The following is a 19,368-nucleotide window of genomic DNA, read 5'->3' on the forward strand; positions in this document are numbered from 1 at the left end:
ACCCTCCCCATCCTTAAGCCCCTCTCATAAGCTGTGAGGGGGGACTAAGCCAAAAGCACCCAAGATTCCCTTTGAAAATAAGACTTGTGCGGGTTCAAGGGGGAGGAGGGAAAGATTTGAAGAAGTTCCCCTTGCCCCCACAAAAGTCCTAAAGGGCTTTCCTTGAGGGGGTAGGAGTGATCAGGGACCGAGCGTGGCGGGCAAAAGGGCAAACAAGTTTGCCTGAAATGTAATTCTTTTACTTTTTTTTTTTATCTTAACAAGGAACCTGTGTTTGTGCATCGATTGTGTGTACAGAAATGACTTCAAACTATTTTAAGCATCCAGATGATTCTGAGGTAAGCCCACCCATTTCCTCTTGAGACCCAGGTCACGCGGGCCAGAGTTCTGAAAGTGTGGCTGGGAGCAACAGCAGTTCCTAGGAACTCGTTAGAAATGCAAATCCTCGGCCTACCCCGGATCTGCAGAATTGGAAACTGGGGCGGCAAGGGGGACGTCCCCCCCATACAAAGCCTATGTCCTAGAGCCCTACTTCTCAGACTAAGGCACACAGGAACCCCTGAGGTGCACCTGAGAGCCTGCATTTCTGACAAGCTTCCGGCAGATGCTGCCGCACAGGTCTGGGAACCACACTCTGAACAGCAAGGGTCTAAAAAAAAAATGGTTGACCACCACCCTTTGCCTGTTTTCTAGACATACAGTTGCCCCCATTCCCCCCACTTCTGCTGTCAGAGGCTGCTGGGTAGAAACTATTTACTCTCTGATCCTCTACAGAAAAAGGGTGCCAACCCCTGGTCTAAAGAAATCTCCCTCGGAGTTCCTGCTGTGGCGCAGCAGAAACGAATCCAACTAGGAACCAAGAAGTTGTGGGTTCAATCCCTGGCCTCGCTCAGTGGGTTAAGGATCCAGCATTGCTGTGAGCTGTGGTGTAAGTCGCAGGCGGGGCTGGGATCTGGCATTGCTGTGGCTGTAGTATAGGCGGGTGGCTACAGCTCCGATTAGACCCCTAGCCACCATATGCCACAGGTGCGGCCCTCAAAAAGACAGAAACAAAAACAAAAAAAAGGAAAGAAATCTCCCTGGCCTTGGTCCCTCCATCCCAATGCCTCCCTATCCCGACCTCTTCAGCCTCAGCCTACAGATGGCCTCCAATTATGATCCCAGAAAGTGTCAGCATTCTCCCCATTCCAGCCACACCAGCAGCTCCTTCCGTCTGGTTTATCTTCTCTCGGCCCCCAGCCTCCCCCACACCCCAAGGTGTCCCTCCCTCCCTCCTCTCTATATTATAAACATGCTTGGGCCTTGGCCTCCCTCATCAGTCTGAGGCAGGGGCCTGGGCCAAGGTGTTGAGCGCATCTCCGAGGCCCTCACGCAAGACACAAGACACACTTGGGAAGGGAGCAATCTGCATCCTTTATCTGCGTGGGATCAGCGGCCCTCCAGGGCCCGGTCTCGGGCGATGACCGCCTCCTCGAACTTGATCATGAGCGTGGTGCCCTTGTGCCAGTGGGCCGTGACCTTGGCGGGGAAACCACTGTGCGTGAGCACCGCCTCCACGATGCCCGCCGTGAAGCTGGCGCAGTTGAGCGTGCTGTTCTCCTTGGGCACGGAGATGTAGGTGTTGATGAGCGGCTCCCGCTCGATGATGTAGAAGGTGCGCGCGTCGTCGTTGGCCTGCTCCAGCTTGTCGGCCTCCTTGCCGAAGAGCGCCTTCCACACGGCGCCCTTAACGAAGAGCAGGGCGCCCAGCACCTTGGTTTCACGCCGGGCACCCTTTTCTCGAGCCACCAGCGCATCCAGAACGCGGGCGCCCACCTGGCGGCCCAGCGCGGCCAGGCGCGCCTGCAGCTCCGCCACGGAGAAGACGCGGCTCTGGCAGTGCTGCACCAGCTCGGAGAAGAGCAGCGCGAAGGCGCTCAGGCTCACCTCCGTGCGCGGCCGGGCCAGCGCGCGCTCCAGCAGCGCCGACTTCCCGCGCGTGAAGCGCGCCTCCATGGCGCCGCCGCCGCCCTGAGGGGAAACAAGGAAACGTGGGTGTCAGAGGCGGGAAGAACCCCCTGCCCCTCCTGCCCTCGTGTGCTCCATCGTTGACTTCCCACGTGGGAAGAGACGAGTGGAAGACATGCAGGCCTCCACCTGCGCGTAAAGCCTACGTGCATTACGCCTAGCCAGCGACAGAGGAGGGGAGCTGGGGTAGGTTTAGATTCTTGCCGAGGAGAAGGTTTGGGAAGGTAGCTCGAGGAGGAAGGTGGGAGGAGATACAAGAGGGGGACCAGAAGGGGGCGCCCCGAACGACCCAACCCTCGCGTTCCAGGTGATCCTCAGGCGTTAATAGCGCCATCATGAACCCTCCGCCACCTGTGCGAGTAATTATAAAGCTAATTAATGCACACGGGCCGGGGCGTCAGACCCAGGGCAGGAAGGGGAGGAGAACAGGCGGCCATGGGAGGACACTGGCAACTGCCCCTCTCCCACCGTGCGCTCCAGCAGCAACAGCGCCGACTTCCCAAGGTGAAAGTCGGGGAAACAGGGAGAGAGAGGAGTAGAAACAGCGTCGAGACCGAAGGCCATGAGCGTTGGGGGCTGGGGGAACCGGCAAGATACTCGAGGCAAGGAAAAAGGATGCCAGGAACCCTTCCAAACCCGTGCCCTGGGGCAACTCCGATTTGTCCTGCACGAAGCATGCCTTCTTGAGTGGGCCTGCGTTGGGAAAAAGACTGGACGGGCGGCCAGAGAAGGTGTTGGGAGCCCCCTACCCTCGTGCTCTCCAGAAAGGTAGGTGCACAGTGGGACTCCAGAAGGAGGGAGCCGACTGTGGGACCCGGAAGGAAGTTAGGGGAGCCCCGAGGGGGGAGGTTAGGGGAACCAGGAGGGGGCGCTGTGATCCTCCCATCCCAGGGCGTGAGGCCACTGCTGTCGGTGGCGGGAGACCCGGAAAGGGGTTGTTGGGAGAAAACCACGAGGGGGTGCTGAGAAAAACACTGCGATGGGGGATGGCAGCCGATGTGGGGGATCCCAAGGGCGCTGAGACCCCCTCCCCCAAGGGTGGGGTCGGGAGGGGTGGTCGAGAACCCCGCCCAGACTATGTAGGGACAGGGCCAGAGGCAAAAAAGCCTAGGGTTGCTGAGAGGGACCCAACCAGGTCTGCGTGACGGATGGAAAGCCCAGTGGGGGAGGGGAATCTCAGGAGCTCCAGGATCACCTGCCCCGGTGCGCAGCTGCCTACGTGGGGAGGGCCCAGCGCGCGATAAGGGAGCGGGGGGGTGTTGAGACCCTTCCACCCGGCTGCCATGGGGCTGGTGCGCTAAGCCGCGGAAAGATCTGGATCCCGGCCCAGGAGTGGACCACGCAGAGGGACCAACGAGAAGCCCACCCTTCGCGGTCCCCCGGGATGGGCCAAGGCGAGCTGACCGGGGATCGCGGATGCCAAGGCCCTGGCCCAGGGCCCAAAGACCCGCGGGGAGGGATCGGGGAGTGGAGCGGGATACGCGCTGGGAGGGGTCGTGGCGGGCGGGGTCTCACCGGGAACTGCGGCCGCCGATTCGGCCGAGCTGCTTTACGGCGCCGTAAAAGGCCCGGGCGTGCGCAGGCGCCGCGACGGGAGGGGCATGTGGGCGGGGCGATTCCAGAGAGCGGCCACACGGGGGCACCCGTGGCCGTGGGGTCGGACTGAGGGTTGCCTTGCTAGACTTGGTGGGCCCGCCATCACCGGTGCTCAAGAGCACACGTTTGACGGTGGTCACATGTCTGTCTCTGGCACATGTGCGTCCTTGGGCATATGTCTTCTCCTCTCAGGGGCACGCGCATGCCCTCGGGTACACATTCTCATCGTAGGAGCACAGGTATGCCCATGCGCACGCACTCACCTGTCCTAGAGATATACACATGGCAGTGCACACACGTCCACTCTCTTAGGTCCATGCGCATGTCCGTGGACACGTCTTCTCTTAAGAGATGTGCATCCATGAGTCATGGGAATAATACACTTAGGGGCGTGTGCACACCTGGATACGTACTCTGTGAACAGATACACTCACAAGCATAGTGCACAGGGGCTCATATATCCGCGGACCCATGCACCCTTAGGGAAGCATTGGATGTCTCAGGCCACAAATTCTCATGCACACATTCGGGTTTGGGACTCAATTACCCCCTGGGTACTCGTTCGTGGACACATAGGGATCCACTGGGGGTGTTCCTTCTCACATGCCTTCATGCCCCCAGGGTTCCTGGCGTCATATCCACGTGCTCAGTGTGTGACCTTCCCCATTCCCCAAGTCAGAACACTCCCCCATCAGCTCCCAAAGCCCCCCCACCCCCACCCCAGCCACACCAATAACAGATGGGAAAGCCGCACTGTTTCCCCTTGGCCTTTATCTTCACGGACCACGCAATGAGAGTGCAGAAAGGAATGGACGCATGCCCGGGTACACACTGTGAACACCCTTGGTGGCATAATCAGACACACTCATGTCCGCAAATTCCTATTCACACCAGCACAGGCAGTGACGGGGCACACCCACAATTATAGAGGCACATTCGCACGGTGTACCCCACCCCCACCCTGGCACAACTCCATTGCACAGGACACACGCGTGTTTACTCTGACAGTGAAACACTCAGGTGCAACACGTGTCACCCACACCCACACGTGTACAGTGACACAGGGGTGCACACCCCAGTCGCTGCGACTCCCAACATGCACCCATAACACCTTCCTTTGTGAAGTGCTTATCCCCGCCAAGTGCACAGGCACACACACAAAGCCACAACACTCATGCACCGGGACACGTGGTTTTCTACAGGTGGAATGAAACACAGGTTCAGACCAGGCTGGGGCCCCCATTTTCCATCTTCACTGAGAGGTGCAACCTTGTCCTCCATTCTGCAGCCAGGGTTTTGATGTCTTCTCATTTATTTAGTTGTGGGCTCTGTGGGGGGTGGGGTAGAGGGCAGAGCCCATAGGTCAGGCAGATCCCACTCTTGGAAGAGAACCTGGGGCCACATGGGGGCTCATCCACCTCCCCAGCCCTGACTTACTTGGACTTGGGGTCTTCAGCATCTCAGTGATTTTCCGTAACTCATTCCTGATGTTGGTTAGGTCTGGGTTTGGGGGAAAGATAAAGGAAAAAGCTTTATCTTCAGGAATCATGGAATGCGAGTGCAGAAACAAATGGACACATGTGGGTACATGCTCTGAACGCCCTTGGTGGGGCTTTAGCACCTTTATTAGAAACCCCCTCCCTTCCTGACCCCCAACCTGGGTTGCCACAGAATGTGTGTACTTGGGGTTCCCAGCAGCATTTCTATACTCCCTGAGTGACTTGGAGGGTGACATCCATCACCCCTAAACTCTGTGCTCTGGGAGGACTGTCCCCCTGCTGTCCCCTCCCTTGACCCCCCGCCCAGCACCCAGCCCAACCCTGGGCATGGAGACAGATTTGCCCAGTGAAGGTCTGTAAGGGCACCTGTTGGCAGTGTCCTCAGTTTCAGGTTCCCCTCCTGGACCTTGTTCTTGACCATTTCAATGAGCTCCTTGTTCGAGTTGGTCCTCTCCTTGATGGTGCTCCAGCCTGCCTTCTGCTCTTTCTGGCACTCTCGCACCGAAATGGAGACTGAAGGTGCGGATCAGGGAGGTCTGTGTCACCATTGCCCCCCCTACCCCACCCCTCACCCCGGGCCTCCTCTCACCATTCCAGATCTCCCTTTTCAAGACCAGCAGCTCCTGGGACAGCTCGGAATCTGTTCGGGATGGGGAGGTGGAGCAAGAAGAACTTTGAATCGCCTCAGTTCTGCCGTTGGGAGCAGCACTGGGCCTCCCAGGCCCCTGGGGACCCCCTCTATGCTGCCCCAGACCCTTTCCTCGCCACCAAAAAGCAAAACCAAACCCCCACTCACTCTTCATCAGGACCAAGGCCAAGAGGACAACACAGGACAGGGCGAGGAGAATGTGTAGGCTCATCATGGCTCTGTGCAACCAGTGGGAGAACTGGGCAGGGTCCGAGGATGGCCTGGACCGGACTGGGACTGGGGCAGAGGCAGGACAGGTTACCTCCAGGGCCCAACACGGACACTCAGACCACCCCGAGAGCTCTGTCATCCACACCCACTGGTCCCAGTACTAAAAATTGCTGGGGCCATCCATAACACTGCCACCAACATGCAACCTAGCCAGTGCCCCCTGCAAACATCCCCAGTAGTCACCATTATTCTCCCTTTATCATCCCTGTCACCAACAGCCACCGACATCAGTGCCTGATGTTGCCAGCATTGTCCCATCACCAGACCTCATCAGCTCCGTCTAGGTGATTCCCTCCTGATCCACTCCATGGTCACCTAGACACCATCACCGTCACCCAGACCTTCACCAACACTTCCATGAGGACAATCACACCACGGTCATCATCACCAGCTACAAAGCTACCCCCTACCACTGTCACACGCAAGCCTTGACATCACCATAGCCATTGACCTTGACCTCCACATGCTGCCCTATGTCCCTGAAGCCCCTCCCAAGGCTGTGTGATGTGCCCTGGCAGGCAGCTACTTACCCTTATTCTTGGGCAGTGAATGACTGCTTTTTGACTGATCCCGGTTTCTGAAGGTCAAGGTGATATTCTCATAGGCAGGGTCATCTGCACCTGTGGGCAGGTCGGTGGGAGGGGTTGTGGAAACCTGGTGGGAGCTCTGGGGCAGAGATAGGTTTGGTTCACCAAACCCTGTGAGAAGCAAATTTCTGGGGGTAAAGAGAAGGAGTGGAGAAGGAAAAATCTTCATCTTGAGTAAGTGGAGAGGATGCGTGTGAACATTTGGGTGATACCTAGAAACACGCATGTTTTGTGTGAACCCTCTGGCCCCCACTTTCGGCCCTTGACCTCTCCCTCTTGACCTCTCCCCACCGCCCCCGGCCCCCGAGGTGCCTAACCTTCTTTACAGTCTGGGGGCCCCTTTTTCTTGTCTTTGAAGGCTGCCGCCTGCATCTTGAGCTCCTGGTTCATGTAGATTTCCTCAGTCTCCATGGTCCCCAGCCTGCTGGTTTGTCTGTGCACATCCCCACCCACCGGAAAGTGTCTGGGCAGATGAGGAAATCTCTGCATTACGGAGGAGGAAAGGAAGGAGGGGTCATCCTCTTTTCAGGGATCCAGGACCCTCCCACTCTGGGGCATCCTTACCCCAACGCTGGCTCAAGAAGTGTCTTAGGAGACTAGAGTGTCACAGAGGATGAAGAAGAGATGCCCATAGACCTGGAAATGGAATAGAGTGGTCGGGAACCTGGAGGCGGGGGGAGGTGCTCACTAATGCTATGGTGGTCACCTATCATAATGCATAAATGTGTTAAATCAACACATTGTGCATTGTAAACTCACACAATGTCACAGGTCAATTATACTCAATGAAAATAATTTTTTTTAAGGATGGGAACTTTACAGGAAGCTCTTCGTGTCTGTCTGTCTACCTAGATGAACCTCATCCTCCTGTCTCCCATTGCTCTCAGGGGAGATATGTGGCACCCCCAGAGTCCCACTTTTAGGGGCAGGAGCATCCAGCCTTGGAGTTAGGATTCCTAGGTCCCAACACCTTCCTTTGCTCCGTCCCAGTCCCACCATTCGGCTCCACCCTAAGAAGTTCTACTTCTTCAAGGCCCTTTGGAGGAAGGGAACGGATATGAGGCAATGGTGCTCACCACTGGAACGCCACACCCACATCTGGGACTATGGCCAGACTTCATCTTGACCTAACCCCAGAAGTAGTTTCCCTCTCCACCTGCAGACCCCTGGAGAAACACTCAAGAACACACACTCATCCACACATCTGCTCACCTGCCCTGACCCCCCCCCAACACACACACACAAACACACACACATGCACATGCACACACCCCTAAATACACCTAGTCACACATCTACTTACGTGTATGCATGGCACACTCATTTGTATGCTTATACATATTCATGAACTCACACTGTCTACACTCTGGCTAGGTGTCTTAAAGTTCTCTTTGAGCCCATCTGACCTTAAAAGCTGAGGATTAAAATGAGACAAAGTAGCAGTTCCCATCACGGCTTAGTGGAAATGAATCTGACTAGTATCCATGAAGACACAGGTTTGATCCCTGGCCTCACTCAGTGGGTTAAGAATCCAGCGTTACGTGAGCTGTGGTGTAGGTTGCCAATGAAGCTTAGATCCTGCTTGGCTGTGGCTGTGGCATAGGCCAGCAGCTGCAGCTCCAGTTCGACCCCTAGCCTGGGAACTTCCATATGCCAAGGGTGCAGCCCTAGAAAGAAAAAAAAAAAGACAAAGTATATAGGGAATTTTCTCTTTAGGTCTAGAGGAGTGGCTTCCTATAGAAATATAATGTAAAACATGTAGGTTTGAGGGCAAGGCTTTTTAAAATTGAAGTATCATTGATTTACAATATTTATATTAGTTTCAGGTGCACAACATAGTGATTCAATATTTTTTTTATTGTTATTTCCCCCAACACAATTTTTTTCCACTGTACAGCATGGGGTGATTCAATATTTTTAGGTTATACTCAGAGTTATTACAGGAGTTCATGCAGTGGATTAAAGATCCAACTGCAGTGGCTCAGGTCGCTGCGGAGTTGTGGGTTGCAGCCCCCGCCCAAGAACTTCCATATGCTACTGGTGTGGACATGAAATTAAAAAATTAAAATTAAAATAAAGTTATTACAAAGTAATTGTTATGTTTCCCTGTGCTGCACAATGTATCCTTGTTGCTTATCTATTTTATACATAGTATTTTGTACCTCTTGATCTCTTCCCCTCATATTACCTCTTCCACCTTCTTCTCCCCACTGGTAACCACAAGTTTGTTCTCTACATCTGTGAATCTGTTTCTGTTTGGTTGATTATATTCATTCTGTTTTTTAGATTCTACATGCAATTGATAACACACAGTATTTGCCTTTCTCTGACTTATCTCACTAAGCCCTCCAACTGCATTCATGTTGTTGCAGGTGGCAAAATTTTGTTCTTTTTTATGGCTGTGTAATATTCCATTGTATATATATATATACCACGTCTTCCTTATCCATTTATCTGTTGATGGACACTTGGGTTGCTTCCATAATATCTTAGCTATTGTAAACAAGGCTGCTGTGAACTTGGGGTACACTTATCTTTTCAAATTAATGTTTTCATTTTTTTGAATATATACCCAGGAGTGGAATTTCTGAATCATGTGTTGGTTCTATTTTTAGGTTTTGTTGAAAAACCTCCATACTGTTTTGCATTGTGGCTGGACCAGTTTACATTCCTCAACATTGTACAAGGGTTCCTTTTTTTCCACATTCTTGCCAACATTTGCTATTTGTAGGTATTTTGACCATAGCCATCCTAAGGTGAGGTGATACTTCATTGTGGCTTTAATTCACATTTATCCAGTAATTAGTGATGTTGAGAATCTTTTTATATGCCTGCTTGCCATCTGTGTGTCTTCTTTGGTTAGATGTCTATTTAGGTCTTCTGCTCATTTTTTAATTGGGTTGTTTGTGAACGATGTGTTTATTGAGATATGTTACATTTTTTGGTACTAAGTCTTCAAAATCAAATGCATATTTACACTTAAGTCACATTTCATTTTGGACTGGCTACATTTCACTGCAACATTGGACTCCTCTAGAATATCAAAGTTTTCTCCTGTTACCAAACTCATGTTCGGCCTCTTGCTTGCTACTCAAAAGCTGATACTCAAGAGACAAGCATTGGTTGGAAAGGAAAATTTGCTTTATTCAGGAAGCCAGAAACCTGGGGAGAAGACAGATTCACGTCCAAAAGTCAACTCCCAGCTGCTGACCAGGGGGCAAAAGCTTTAAAAAAGGAGTTTTAGGAATTCCCATTGTGGTGCAGTGGAAACGAATCCAACTAGTAACCATGAGGTTGCAGGTTCCATCCCTGGCCTCACTCAGTGGGTTAAGGATCTGGCATTTCTGTGAGCTATGGTGTAGGTTGCAGACAAGGCTCTGATCCTGCCTTGTTGCAGCTGAAGATCCGATTAAACCCCTAGCCTGGGAACCTCCATATGCCATGGGTGCAGCCCTAAAAGGCAAAAAATAAAAATTAAAAAAGGAGTTTCAAGGGTGTTTGGTGGAGGGAGGGGGCTATGTGCAGAATAGCACAGTCGGATCCAACAGTCATCTTGAAATTGATCATGCGGTGATCAGATCAGTGTCATCTTGATTATTTATTTATTTATTCATTTATTTTTGTCTTTTTAGTGCCACACTAGCAGCATATAGAAGTCCCCAGGCTAGGGGTCGAATTGAAGCTGTAGCTGCTGGCCTACACCACAGCCACAGCAACTCAGGATCCAAGCTGCATCTGTGACCTACACTACAGCTCACAGCAATGCTGGATCCTTAACCCACTGAGCCGAAGCCAGGGATCAAACCTGCATCCTCATGGATACTAGTCAGTTTCATTCCTGCTGAGCCATAACAGGAACCCCCATCTTGATTATTTTAAGTACAGTTAATCTTCACTTCCAAAGTCAGTTTGTCCCCCCCCCTTTTTTTTTCCTTTTGATCTTTTTCTATGGCATATGGAGGTTCCCAGACTAGGGGTCTAATCGGAGCTGTAGCCTCCGGCCTACACCACAGCCACAGCCACACCAGATCTGAGCCACATCTGTGACCTACACCACAGCTCACGGCAACACTGAATCCTTAACCCACTGAATAAAGCCAGGGATCGAACCCACAACCTCATGATTCCTAGTCAGATTCGTTAACCACTGAGCCACAACAGAAATTCCTGTTCCCACTTCTTGAGGCTAGTTCTTGGAATTGTGTAAGATGGAGCAGCTTATGTTGTAGCCATATTCTAGTCATCATGTAATTAACTTCTTCCACCTGATGGGGGTTTCAGTATCTGCAAAACAGTTCAAAGGACAGGGCTCAGAATATTATCTATAGCCCTTGAGGAGGAACTAAAAGTCCTTTGACTTTGCTTAATGGCTAAATTATTATTATTTTGTCCTGTTTCTTCCATGTTTTTGCATGTCTCTGATTAAATTCATTCTTTGACTAAAGTTATTCTACAGACAAGAGAGAGGCAGAGGACAAGGTGGGTGGGGGGAGGCGGGGTGTCGGTCCTGAGAAGACCCATAGGGTCCTGCTCTGTTACACTCCCTTTGAAAAAATAAGTTTAAAACTTTCTATGTGTGGGACATGAGTATGTTTTCTTTTTAAAATATGATTAAATTCTAGATAACTTTGGAATGGTTCCCAGGGTCCGGTGAGGATAATGTTCTCTTTCCTAAGGTATTGCCGACCTTGTCTCTCAAGGAAGATTGATTTAATAGCGATTAGATGTCAGCTCCTCTAGCTGGCCTTAAAAAGAAATCAGACATTGAGAGAGGTGATGGGAAGCTGATGTAATAGCCATAGAAGAGATGAGCCAATGGGGAACTGGTTCTGCTCTGATGGACAAACAAAGAGGGCGGGCCACAGCATTACATAATTTCCCTGGCTCAGATGAGGCTAAGAACGGACTCCAGACCTCTGTTTTTGAGGAAAAGGTAGCCCCAAAACTGGAGACCCACAAGCAACCATGTCATGATAGCCTAAGAGGTCCCTGTGAGGTTGCCTGAGCAGACCTTTTCACGAGGTAATTGTTCTGATTTTCTTTTAAGAAAGGAAATGTGGAGTTCCCGTTGTGGCGCAGTGGTTAACAAATCCGACTAGGAACCATGAGGTTGCGGGTTCAATCCCTGACCTTGCTCAGCGGGTTAAGGATCCGGCGTCGCCCTGAGCTGTGGTGTAGGCTGCAGACACGGCTCAGATCCTGGATGCCGCATTGCTGTGGCTCTGGCATAGGCCAGTGGCTACGGCTCCGATTCGACCCCTAGCCTGGGAACCTCCATATGCCGCAGGAGCGGCCCAAGAAATGGCAAAAAGACACACACACACACAGAAATGTGTCCTAACCAGGGATTGGTTTGGGGGGGGGTGTGTGCATGATCCAGGCCTGGCCAATCAGAGTCCACAATTTGTCACGGGGGTGGGGGCAGACAAATGAGCCAGACTCAGTCAATGAAACTCAGGCCCCAGGCTTTTGTTGGGTTAACCAGGAAAAAAGTTCATCCTCACTCTTTTTTCCTGTCTGTCAGACTGCCAGAATATAAGTGTGGATTTGTGATGGGAAGAACTTACTTGAGAGTGAAGCCAACACTGAGGAAAGCAGACCTGACAGGGAGTGAGGTCCTGGAGACATTATTTGAGACTCTGGATCCAGCCATACCTGAATCTGTTCTAATCCTGGGCCCCTTGGTTACATAATCCAGAAATATCCTTTCACTTTTGCTCAAGCTAGTTTGAAGTGGGGATCTACAGCATTTGCAACTCGAAACATCTTGGCTACTAAGGGAGCTGAGCAGTTGGCAAATGAGGAAAAAAGGCTAAAGAAGGGGTTGCCTGTCAAAGTCTGCAGTCTGGGACAGGAGGATGACTTGTGTTGGAACTGAGGTAAAGAGACCCTTCTTGAGGACCAGATACAGACGGGTAATTGTGGGTCTTGGAGGAAAAGAGGCATTCACATCAGGGTCTGAGCACAAGGGAGTATCCCCTCTCTTCAGAACAATGAGGGGGCAGGATGGGCAAGGTACAACACTCACCCTCTCTGGTCCTTCTGACTTAGTGGTCCCACTCCAACCCTAAGGCTGAAGTGGTGTTAGGATGGAGGACCTGGGAGGGGGAATCCTTGGATTGGGGTCTGGCGGGATCCATGGGCACCAGGAGTGTGTGCAATCCCAACTGACGGCCACCAGGATCAGGACTGGGGCTGTGCCATCACAGGGGGTGGTTTGACAGTGGGAGTGATCTCGGAGAGACAGCCATGAGTGATGGTTTGACGTGAGATCTTAATTCTCTGCTCAGGAACTGAACCTGGACAGCCTGGGTGAAATCCAGGAATCCTAGCCACTAGACCAGCCAGAGGCTAAAAGCAGAATTGCCCTGATTCTTGCTCCCTGTTGCAAGCAAGACTGTTTCAAGGAGGCAAAGGCCAAAGGGGAGTATGTGTGGGTGACCCCCGAATGAGAGATGTCCCAGAGAGGTGATTTAAATCACATATAGGACAGTTCTTCCCAGTCTTTGTTTTTATTTGGCCAATTATCTTGTTTTATTTCTCACACCTGACTGGACACAGGGCCCTCCCCAGTATGTGTGCACATCTTTTGGTCAAGATGGATTCTAAAGCGGAGTTCCTGTCATGGCTCAGTGGAAACAAATCTGACTAGTATCCATGAGGATACAGGTTCGATCCCTGGCCTTGCTCAGTGGGTCAAGAATCCAGCGTTGCTGTGAGCTGTGGTGCAGGTCGCAGATGAGGCTTGGATCCTGCGCTGCTGTGGCTGTGGTGTAGGCCAGTGGCTATAGCTCTGATTTGACCCCTAGCCTGGGCACTTCCTTATGCTGTGGGTGCAACCCTAAAAAAAAAAAAAAAAAGAAGGAGAAGAAAAAGATGGACTCTAAAGCAAAGGGTTCTGGGATGGTGTCAGGACTTATTATGGCCTGGCCCCTCCTCCCTTTTTGACCCCTAGGAGTCTTTCTGCACATGTGTAATTGGGGAGGTCTCCTTGACCCCAGGAGTGATTGAGGTAGTCATCTTTTACTCCAGCAGAGCTCAGCTCCTGCCATTAACTTTCTCCTTGATGTATCAAAGAGAAGCAAGGCCCAGTTTACTCAGATTGACATGTCCCAGCTGTTCTCAGCCTAGGGTCCCATCTACCTCCTACCTCAGAAGGAGAGTCCAAAACATCCTGAAAACCAGAACCCCACTCTGTTACCAATTCTCCATCCTGTAGAGTGTGCTGATGGAGACTACGACATTTGTGTCTGGGGTCCCTTTCAAGACTCAGTATCAAGTGTTCTAAAGTCTCTGTCCACATCTCTCAGAGGCTGGATTTTTAAGACTCCTGGGTTAGGATTCTCAGGAAACTGGACCTTGAGTCACCCAGGTTTGTGTCCCCAAAGATTCTGAGGATTTGCCTTCCAGGGCATTGACTCCAGACTGAGCCCAACATCATCCAGGCGGAGGTGGAGACTTAATCTTGGAAGCACAGGAGTCTGTCCAAGGCATCCATGTGTCTCTGTATCCCTAGGTCCCTCCCCATGGTGGACACATGTGTCTGTGGGCAGGGTGTCTCTGTGTGACTCTGGTAAATGGGTTGTGTCTTGTGTGCCGTGTCTGAGTGTGCGTGTACATGTAGTGCGTGCACCTAGGGAGTGTGTCCACGTGTGTGGTTATTTACAGACATTTCCTGAGCACCTACTGTGTGCCAGGCTCTTTTCTAAGCAACAGGATACACCAGACCACAAACAAGTCCCCTGACCCTGGGGCTGCTGGTGGCTTGAGGCCCTGAAATGTTCCGTGCAGTGGGGAATAGTGGGTTCCTGTCCAGTCCCAACCGCAGATCCCAGATGAGGCCTATTGTGGGCAGTGGGGGAGAATGACTCAGCAACTTCCCAGGAGGCCCAAGACCCTAGGGTGACATCAACGTGGCCTCAAAGGTAACATCCCCTTCCCCTCTTGAAGGAGGCCATGAGCCTTGGGTGAGAATATCGTTAGAGGAAGTTAAAGCCTCGTTTTCAGAAGTAGAAGTGGGGGTCAACAAGGGAGGAGGGGGAAATGGGGCAAAAGAAAGCCATGGTTGTCATCCACCTGCCTTCTTTCCCGAGCCTATGCACCTGGCTCTTATTGAAGGCACCAGCTCAGTCACCCTATACCCCACAGAAGACACAGCACAGGGTCGAGGCGCTCTGCATCCTCTTCTCAGGGTTTATTTCTAGCCCCGCCCCACAGAGGCCTGGCCCCGCCCCTTCTGAGTCATGACCCCACCCCTGTGGGGCCTGGCCACGCCTCCAAGCCCAGTGATGCGCAGATGCAAACTTAGATTCTTCTAGCTATGGCGTCCGCAGGCGGCAGCAGCGAGCGCCGGTCCAGTCCATGCCAGCGCACTGGCAGTGGCAGGTGGTCTCAGCGCGCACGTCCCAAGAGCCACAAGCAGAGCCACACGTGCACCCAGTGACAGCAAAGCCTGCAAGTGGGAATGAGAAAGGAGCACCTTAGACCCCGAACCAGAGGCTGCTGGCCTGGGGGGTCCAGGGAACTGGCGCCAGACGCGTGGGTGGTGGGGCAGTTGGCGGCTGGGGGCATGGACACAAGTGTCCTGAGGAAATGGAGTACAGAAGTTGGAGAAAGAGACAGGGCTGTGAGTGGCTGGATGTGTGCCCCCAGAGATGCTGAGGACCAGGACATTAGGGAAGTAGAGGCGGGGACTTGTGGTCCTAGAGAAATAGAGGCTGGACATAGGGGAGGGGGTTATCGGATACTGAGAGCAGAACCGAGAGTCTAGACAACAAGTTCTGTACTCACCTGAGGGGCAGGTGACCAGGTCCCCCCTGGAGGTGACACTCCGGCATTCCAGGCCGATGTTCCTAATTACCTGAGGAACTGTGGAACAGATGGTGGTGATGGTGGGAACTCTGAGACCAAGCTGCCCCTCCCCCATTCTCATGCTGCCCAGGCCCTGGTGGTTTGGAGACAGGCAAGGGGTCTGGAAAAGTCCCCTGGGGAAGGCCCAGGTAGTCCAGGCTCTGAGGAGAGTTCCCCAGGTCGTGGGGAACTCACCACCTCCCAGGATTCTGTCTTGAGATGGGCGTTTTGGAGGGAGGAGGGTTTGGAGCTGTGGTTCCAGGAGGAACTGGGGTTGAGTTGGCTTTGGGTTGAGGTTTGGTTGGGACTGGGGTTGGGATTTGGTTCAGGTTGAGACTAGGGCTGGCTTGATGTTCACTCCATGTCAGGAATCAGAGAGGCCCCTGAAGCCCCTGCTGAGGTTGGACATGAGGGTCCTCACTTAGGAAACTGGAGACATCCCGGATCTTCTCATTGATGGCTTCATCCACAGGACACAGCGACTTGCCCCACACCAGCAGCCCCAGGGTTGGGAGGAAGAGGAGGGAGAGAGCCTTCATCCTGCAGGTGCTGCAAGAGGGAGCCAAGAGACCCACAGCGGGGTCAGCCCCTTCCCAACCTGGGGAGGATCAGGCCTGCAGAGCGGGTGGGATCTGGAACCCTGGGTCCTGATGGGGGATGGGGCTGGAGGCCCAGCTTTGCCCCCAAAGGCAGGAGCAGCCGTCACTTACCCTCTCCGTGGGCTCAGCAGGCCAAATCTTGGATGTGAATTCCACGCTCCTACCTCAGCTCTCTCTTTAAGGCCCCTCTGGTTGTGGGGCTTCCTGTCTTGGCTAAGTCCCCTAGGCATCCTGACCCTCCCTTCCCACATCCGGGGCTAAGAGGAACCCCCTGGGGTAGACTCTGGGGCCCTAGGTGTGGGTGGGAAGCTCTGCCCCTTCTCTGCCACAGCCTCCGCCTTCAAGTGCCTTCGTTTTCCATCTGGGCTGGGGTTGGGGCTGGTGCAGGAGGTAGAACCTGAGAGATTGTTCCAGGAACCGTAGTCGAAGGGACAGGGAGAGAAACAGGAGTTTGCGTGGAGGGACAGGAAACACAAACGTGACCAAAATAATGTACTTGTTGAGAACTGCATACCATGTTCCTTCCCCAATGCCTGTCCCAATAGAATAGACAGATAAACTCATGGTTTGTTCCTTCAATGGCAAACTACAGCCCATGGGCCAGATCTAGCCCACTGTCTATTTTTGTATGATCCACATGCTAAGGATGGTTTTTACAGGGAGTTCCCTGGTGGTCTAGCGGTTAAGATTTGGTGCTTTCACAAAGGCTACCCGGTTCAATCCCTGGGCTGGAACTGAGATCCCATATCAAGCCATTGTACACTGAAAAAAAAGAATGGTTTTTACATTGTTTTGGTTTGTTTCCAATGTGGATAGATTCTTTTCAATTGTGGTAAAGTACGAATAACATAAAACGTACCATTTTAACCGTTTTCAAGTGTACAATTCAGTGGCATTAAGTACATACACGGTGTTGCATAATGATCAACCTTGTCCATTTCCAGAATTTTTTTTTTGTCATCCTAAACTGAAAATCTACCCATTAAACACTAACTTTCACTTCCCCCTCCCACAGTCCCTGGAAACCCCTAATCTTATTTCTTTTTTTCTTTCTTTCTTTTTTTTTTTTTTGTCTTTTTAGGGCTGCACCTGCAGGTATATGGAGGTTCCCAGGCTAGGGGTTGGATCAGAGCTGAAGCTACTGGCCTAAACACTACACCAGATCCAAGCTGCATCTATGACCTACACCAAAGCTCATCACAACTCTGGATCCTTAATCCACTGAGTGTGGCCAGGGATCGAACCTGAGTCCTCATGGATGCTAGTCAGATTGGTTTCCACTGAGCCAGGAGGGGAACTCCCATAATCTTATTCCTAAGATTTTGCCTGTTCATACAGCACATGAGGAATCATACAATATTTATCCTTTTGTACCTGTCTTATTTCACAGGACACAATGTTTTAAGATTCATCCATGGGAGTACCCGTTGTGGCTCAGCAGAAATTAATCTGACTAACATCCATGAGGAAGCAGTTTCGATCCCTGGTCTCGCTCAGTGCGTAGGGATCCGGCATTGGCATGAGCTGTGGTGCAGGTCACAGACATGGCTCAGATCCTGAGTTGCTGTAGCTGTGGGGCAGGCCAGCAGCTACAGCTCTGATTTGACCCCTAGCCTGGGAAGCTTCATATGCCGCAGGGCAGGTACAGCCCCCCCCACACACACAAAAATTCATCCATGTTGTAGCATGGATCAGAACTTCATTCCTTTTTAAGGCAAAATTCAATTTTGTGTACATACCACATTTTGTTTATCCATTCATCTGTTGATGGACTGTTGGGTTGTTTCTACATTTTGGCTGTTGTGAATAACGCTGCTGTGAACACAGGTGCACAAGTTTTCTTTCAAATACCTACTTTGGTCATTTTAGGAGTAAACTCGGGCATGGAATTGCTGGATCATATAGCAACTCTACACTTAACTTTTTGAAGGACTGCTAAATAGTGTTTACATTTTTCAATTTTTAAAAATTTATTGAAGTGAAGTTCCTTTCGTGGCACAGTGGTTAACGAATCTGACTAGGAACCATGAGGTTTTGAGTTCGATCCCTGGCCTTGCTCAGTGGGTTAAGGCTCTGGCATTGCCGTGAGCTGTGGTGTAGGTCGAAGACTCAGCTTGGATCCCGCGTTGCTGTGGCTCTGGTGTAGGCCGGTGGCTACAGCTCCTATTCAACTCCTAGCCTGGTAACCTCCATATGCCACGGGAGTGGCCCAAGAAATGGCGAAAAAAGACCAAAAAAAAAAATTTATTGAAGTATAGGGAATTCCTGTTGTGGCTCAGTGGTGACAAACCCAAGTAGTATCCATGAGGACTCAGGTTTGACCCCTAGCCTCACTCAGTGGGTTAAAGGATCTGGTGTTGCTGTGAGCTGTGAGCTGTGGCCCACAGCTGCAGCTCTGGTTTATCCCCTAGCCTGAGAACTTCCATATGTTGCATGTGCAGCCCTAAAAAAAAAAAAAAATCATTGAAATATAGTTGATTTACAGTGTTGTATTAATTTCTGCTGTTATGTATAGCAAAGTAATTCAGTTAGACATTCTTTTTCCTACTCTTTTCCATTGTGGTTTATTTCTGTATATTGAATATATTTCCCTGTGCTATACAGTAGGACCTTGTTTATCCATCCTATATATACTAGTTTTCATCTCCTAACCCCAGACTCCCAATCCTTCCCTCCCCCACCTGCCTCCCCTTTGGCAACCACAAATCTGTTCTCTAAGTCTGTGAATCTGTTTCTCTTTTGTGGTTAAGTTCTTTGGTGTTATTTAGATTCCACATAAAAGCAATATCATATAGTATTTGTCTTTCTCTTTCTGACTTACTTAGTATAAGAATCTCTAGTTCCATCCATGTTGCCACAAATGGCATTATCTTATTCTTTTTCATGGTTGAGTAATACTCCATTGTATATCCACATATTTTTAGAATTTTATTTTTTCAATTTATCTTTTATTTTATATCAATGTATAGTTGATTTACAGCATTGTGTTAGTTTCAGGTGTACAGCAAAGTGCTTCAGTTATATATATATACATATATCCATTCTTTTTCAGATTCTTTTCCCATATAGGTGATTACAGAATATTGAATATAGTTCCCTATGCTATAAGTAGGTCCTTCTTGATTATTTTATATATAGTAGTATGTGTATGTTAATCTCAACCTCCTAATTTATCCCTCGCCCCCACATTTCCCTTTCGTAACCATAAATTTGTTTTCTAAGTCTTTTTGTAAATAAGTTCATCTGTATCATTTTTTTAGATTTTGCTTATAAGCGATACCATATGGTATTTGTCCTTCTCTGTCTGATTT

The 19,368-nt window shown here is 50.9% G+C and overlaps 3 protein-coding genes across 4 annotated transcripts; all 3 read right to left on the bottom strand.

Moving 5' to 3' along the window:
• Positions 1-1,393: 1,393 nt before the first annotated feature.
• TRAPPC5 (trafficking protein particle complex subunit 5) lies at positions 1,394-3,599 on the bottom strand. The gene is made up of 2 exons (XM_047777272.1): positions 3,523-3,599; positions 1,394-2,010 (listed from the first exon to the last, which is right to left on the bottom strand). Exon 2 carries the CDS (start codon positions 1,993-1,995, stop codon positions 1,429-1,431), a length of 567 nt encoding a protein of 188 aa, XP_047633228.1. The 5' UTR covers positions 1,996-2,010; positions 3,523-3,599; the 3' UTR covers positions 1,394-1,428.
• Positions 3,600-4,354: 755 nt separating this feature from the next.
• Positions 4,355-7,084, bottom strand: MCEMP1 (mast cell expressed membrane protein 1). 2 transcript variants are annotated; one of them, XM_047777271.1, is made up of 7 exons: positions 6,931-7,084; positions 6,552-6,643; positions 5,899-6,027; positions 5,692-5,742; positions 5,469-5,615; positions 5,041-5,103; positions 4,355-4,931 (listed from the first exon to the last, which is right to left on the bottom strand). In XM_047777271.1, the coding sequence occupies exons 1-7, from the start codon at positions 7,017-7,019 to the stop codon at positions 4,915-4,917; spliced, it is 588 nt and encodes a 195-aa protein (XP_047633227.1). In that variant the 5' UTR covers positions 7,020-7,084; the 3' UTR covers positions 4,355-4,914. The 2 variants fall into 2 exon arrangements, with proteins under 2 accessions (XP_047633227.1, XP_047633226.1); XM_047777270.1 differs by having other exon boundaries at positions 6,552-6,641; positions 6,926-7,084.
• A 7,699-nt stretch (positions 7,085-14,783) lies between these two features.
• RETN (resistin) lies at positions 14,784-16,463 on the bottom strand. The gene is made up of 4 exons (XM_047777275.1): positions 16,169-16,463; positions 15,880-16,007; positions 15,399-15,476; positions 14,784-15,060 (listed from the first exon to the last, which is right to left on the bottom strand). The coding sequence occupies exons 1-4, from the start codon at positions 16,306-16,308 to the stop codon at positions 14,927-14,929; spliced, it is 480 nt and encodes a 159-aa protein (XP_047633231.1). The 5' UTR covers positions 16,309-16,463; the 3' UTR covers positions 14,784-14,926.
• Positions 16,464-19,368: the final 2,905 nt, after the last annotated feature.

The sequence above is a fragment of the Phacochoerus africanus genome, chromosome 4, assembly GCF_016906955.1.
Source record: "Phacochoerus africanus isolate WHEZ1 chromosome 4, ROS_Pafr_v1, whole genome shotgun sequence".
Taxonomy (NCBI): domain Eukaryota; kingdom Metazoa; phylum Chordata; class Mammalia; order Artiodactyla; family Suidae; genus Phacochoerus; species Phacochoerus africanus.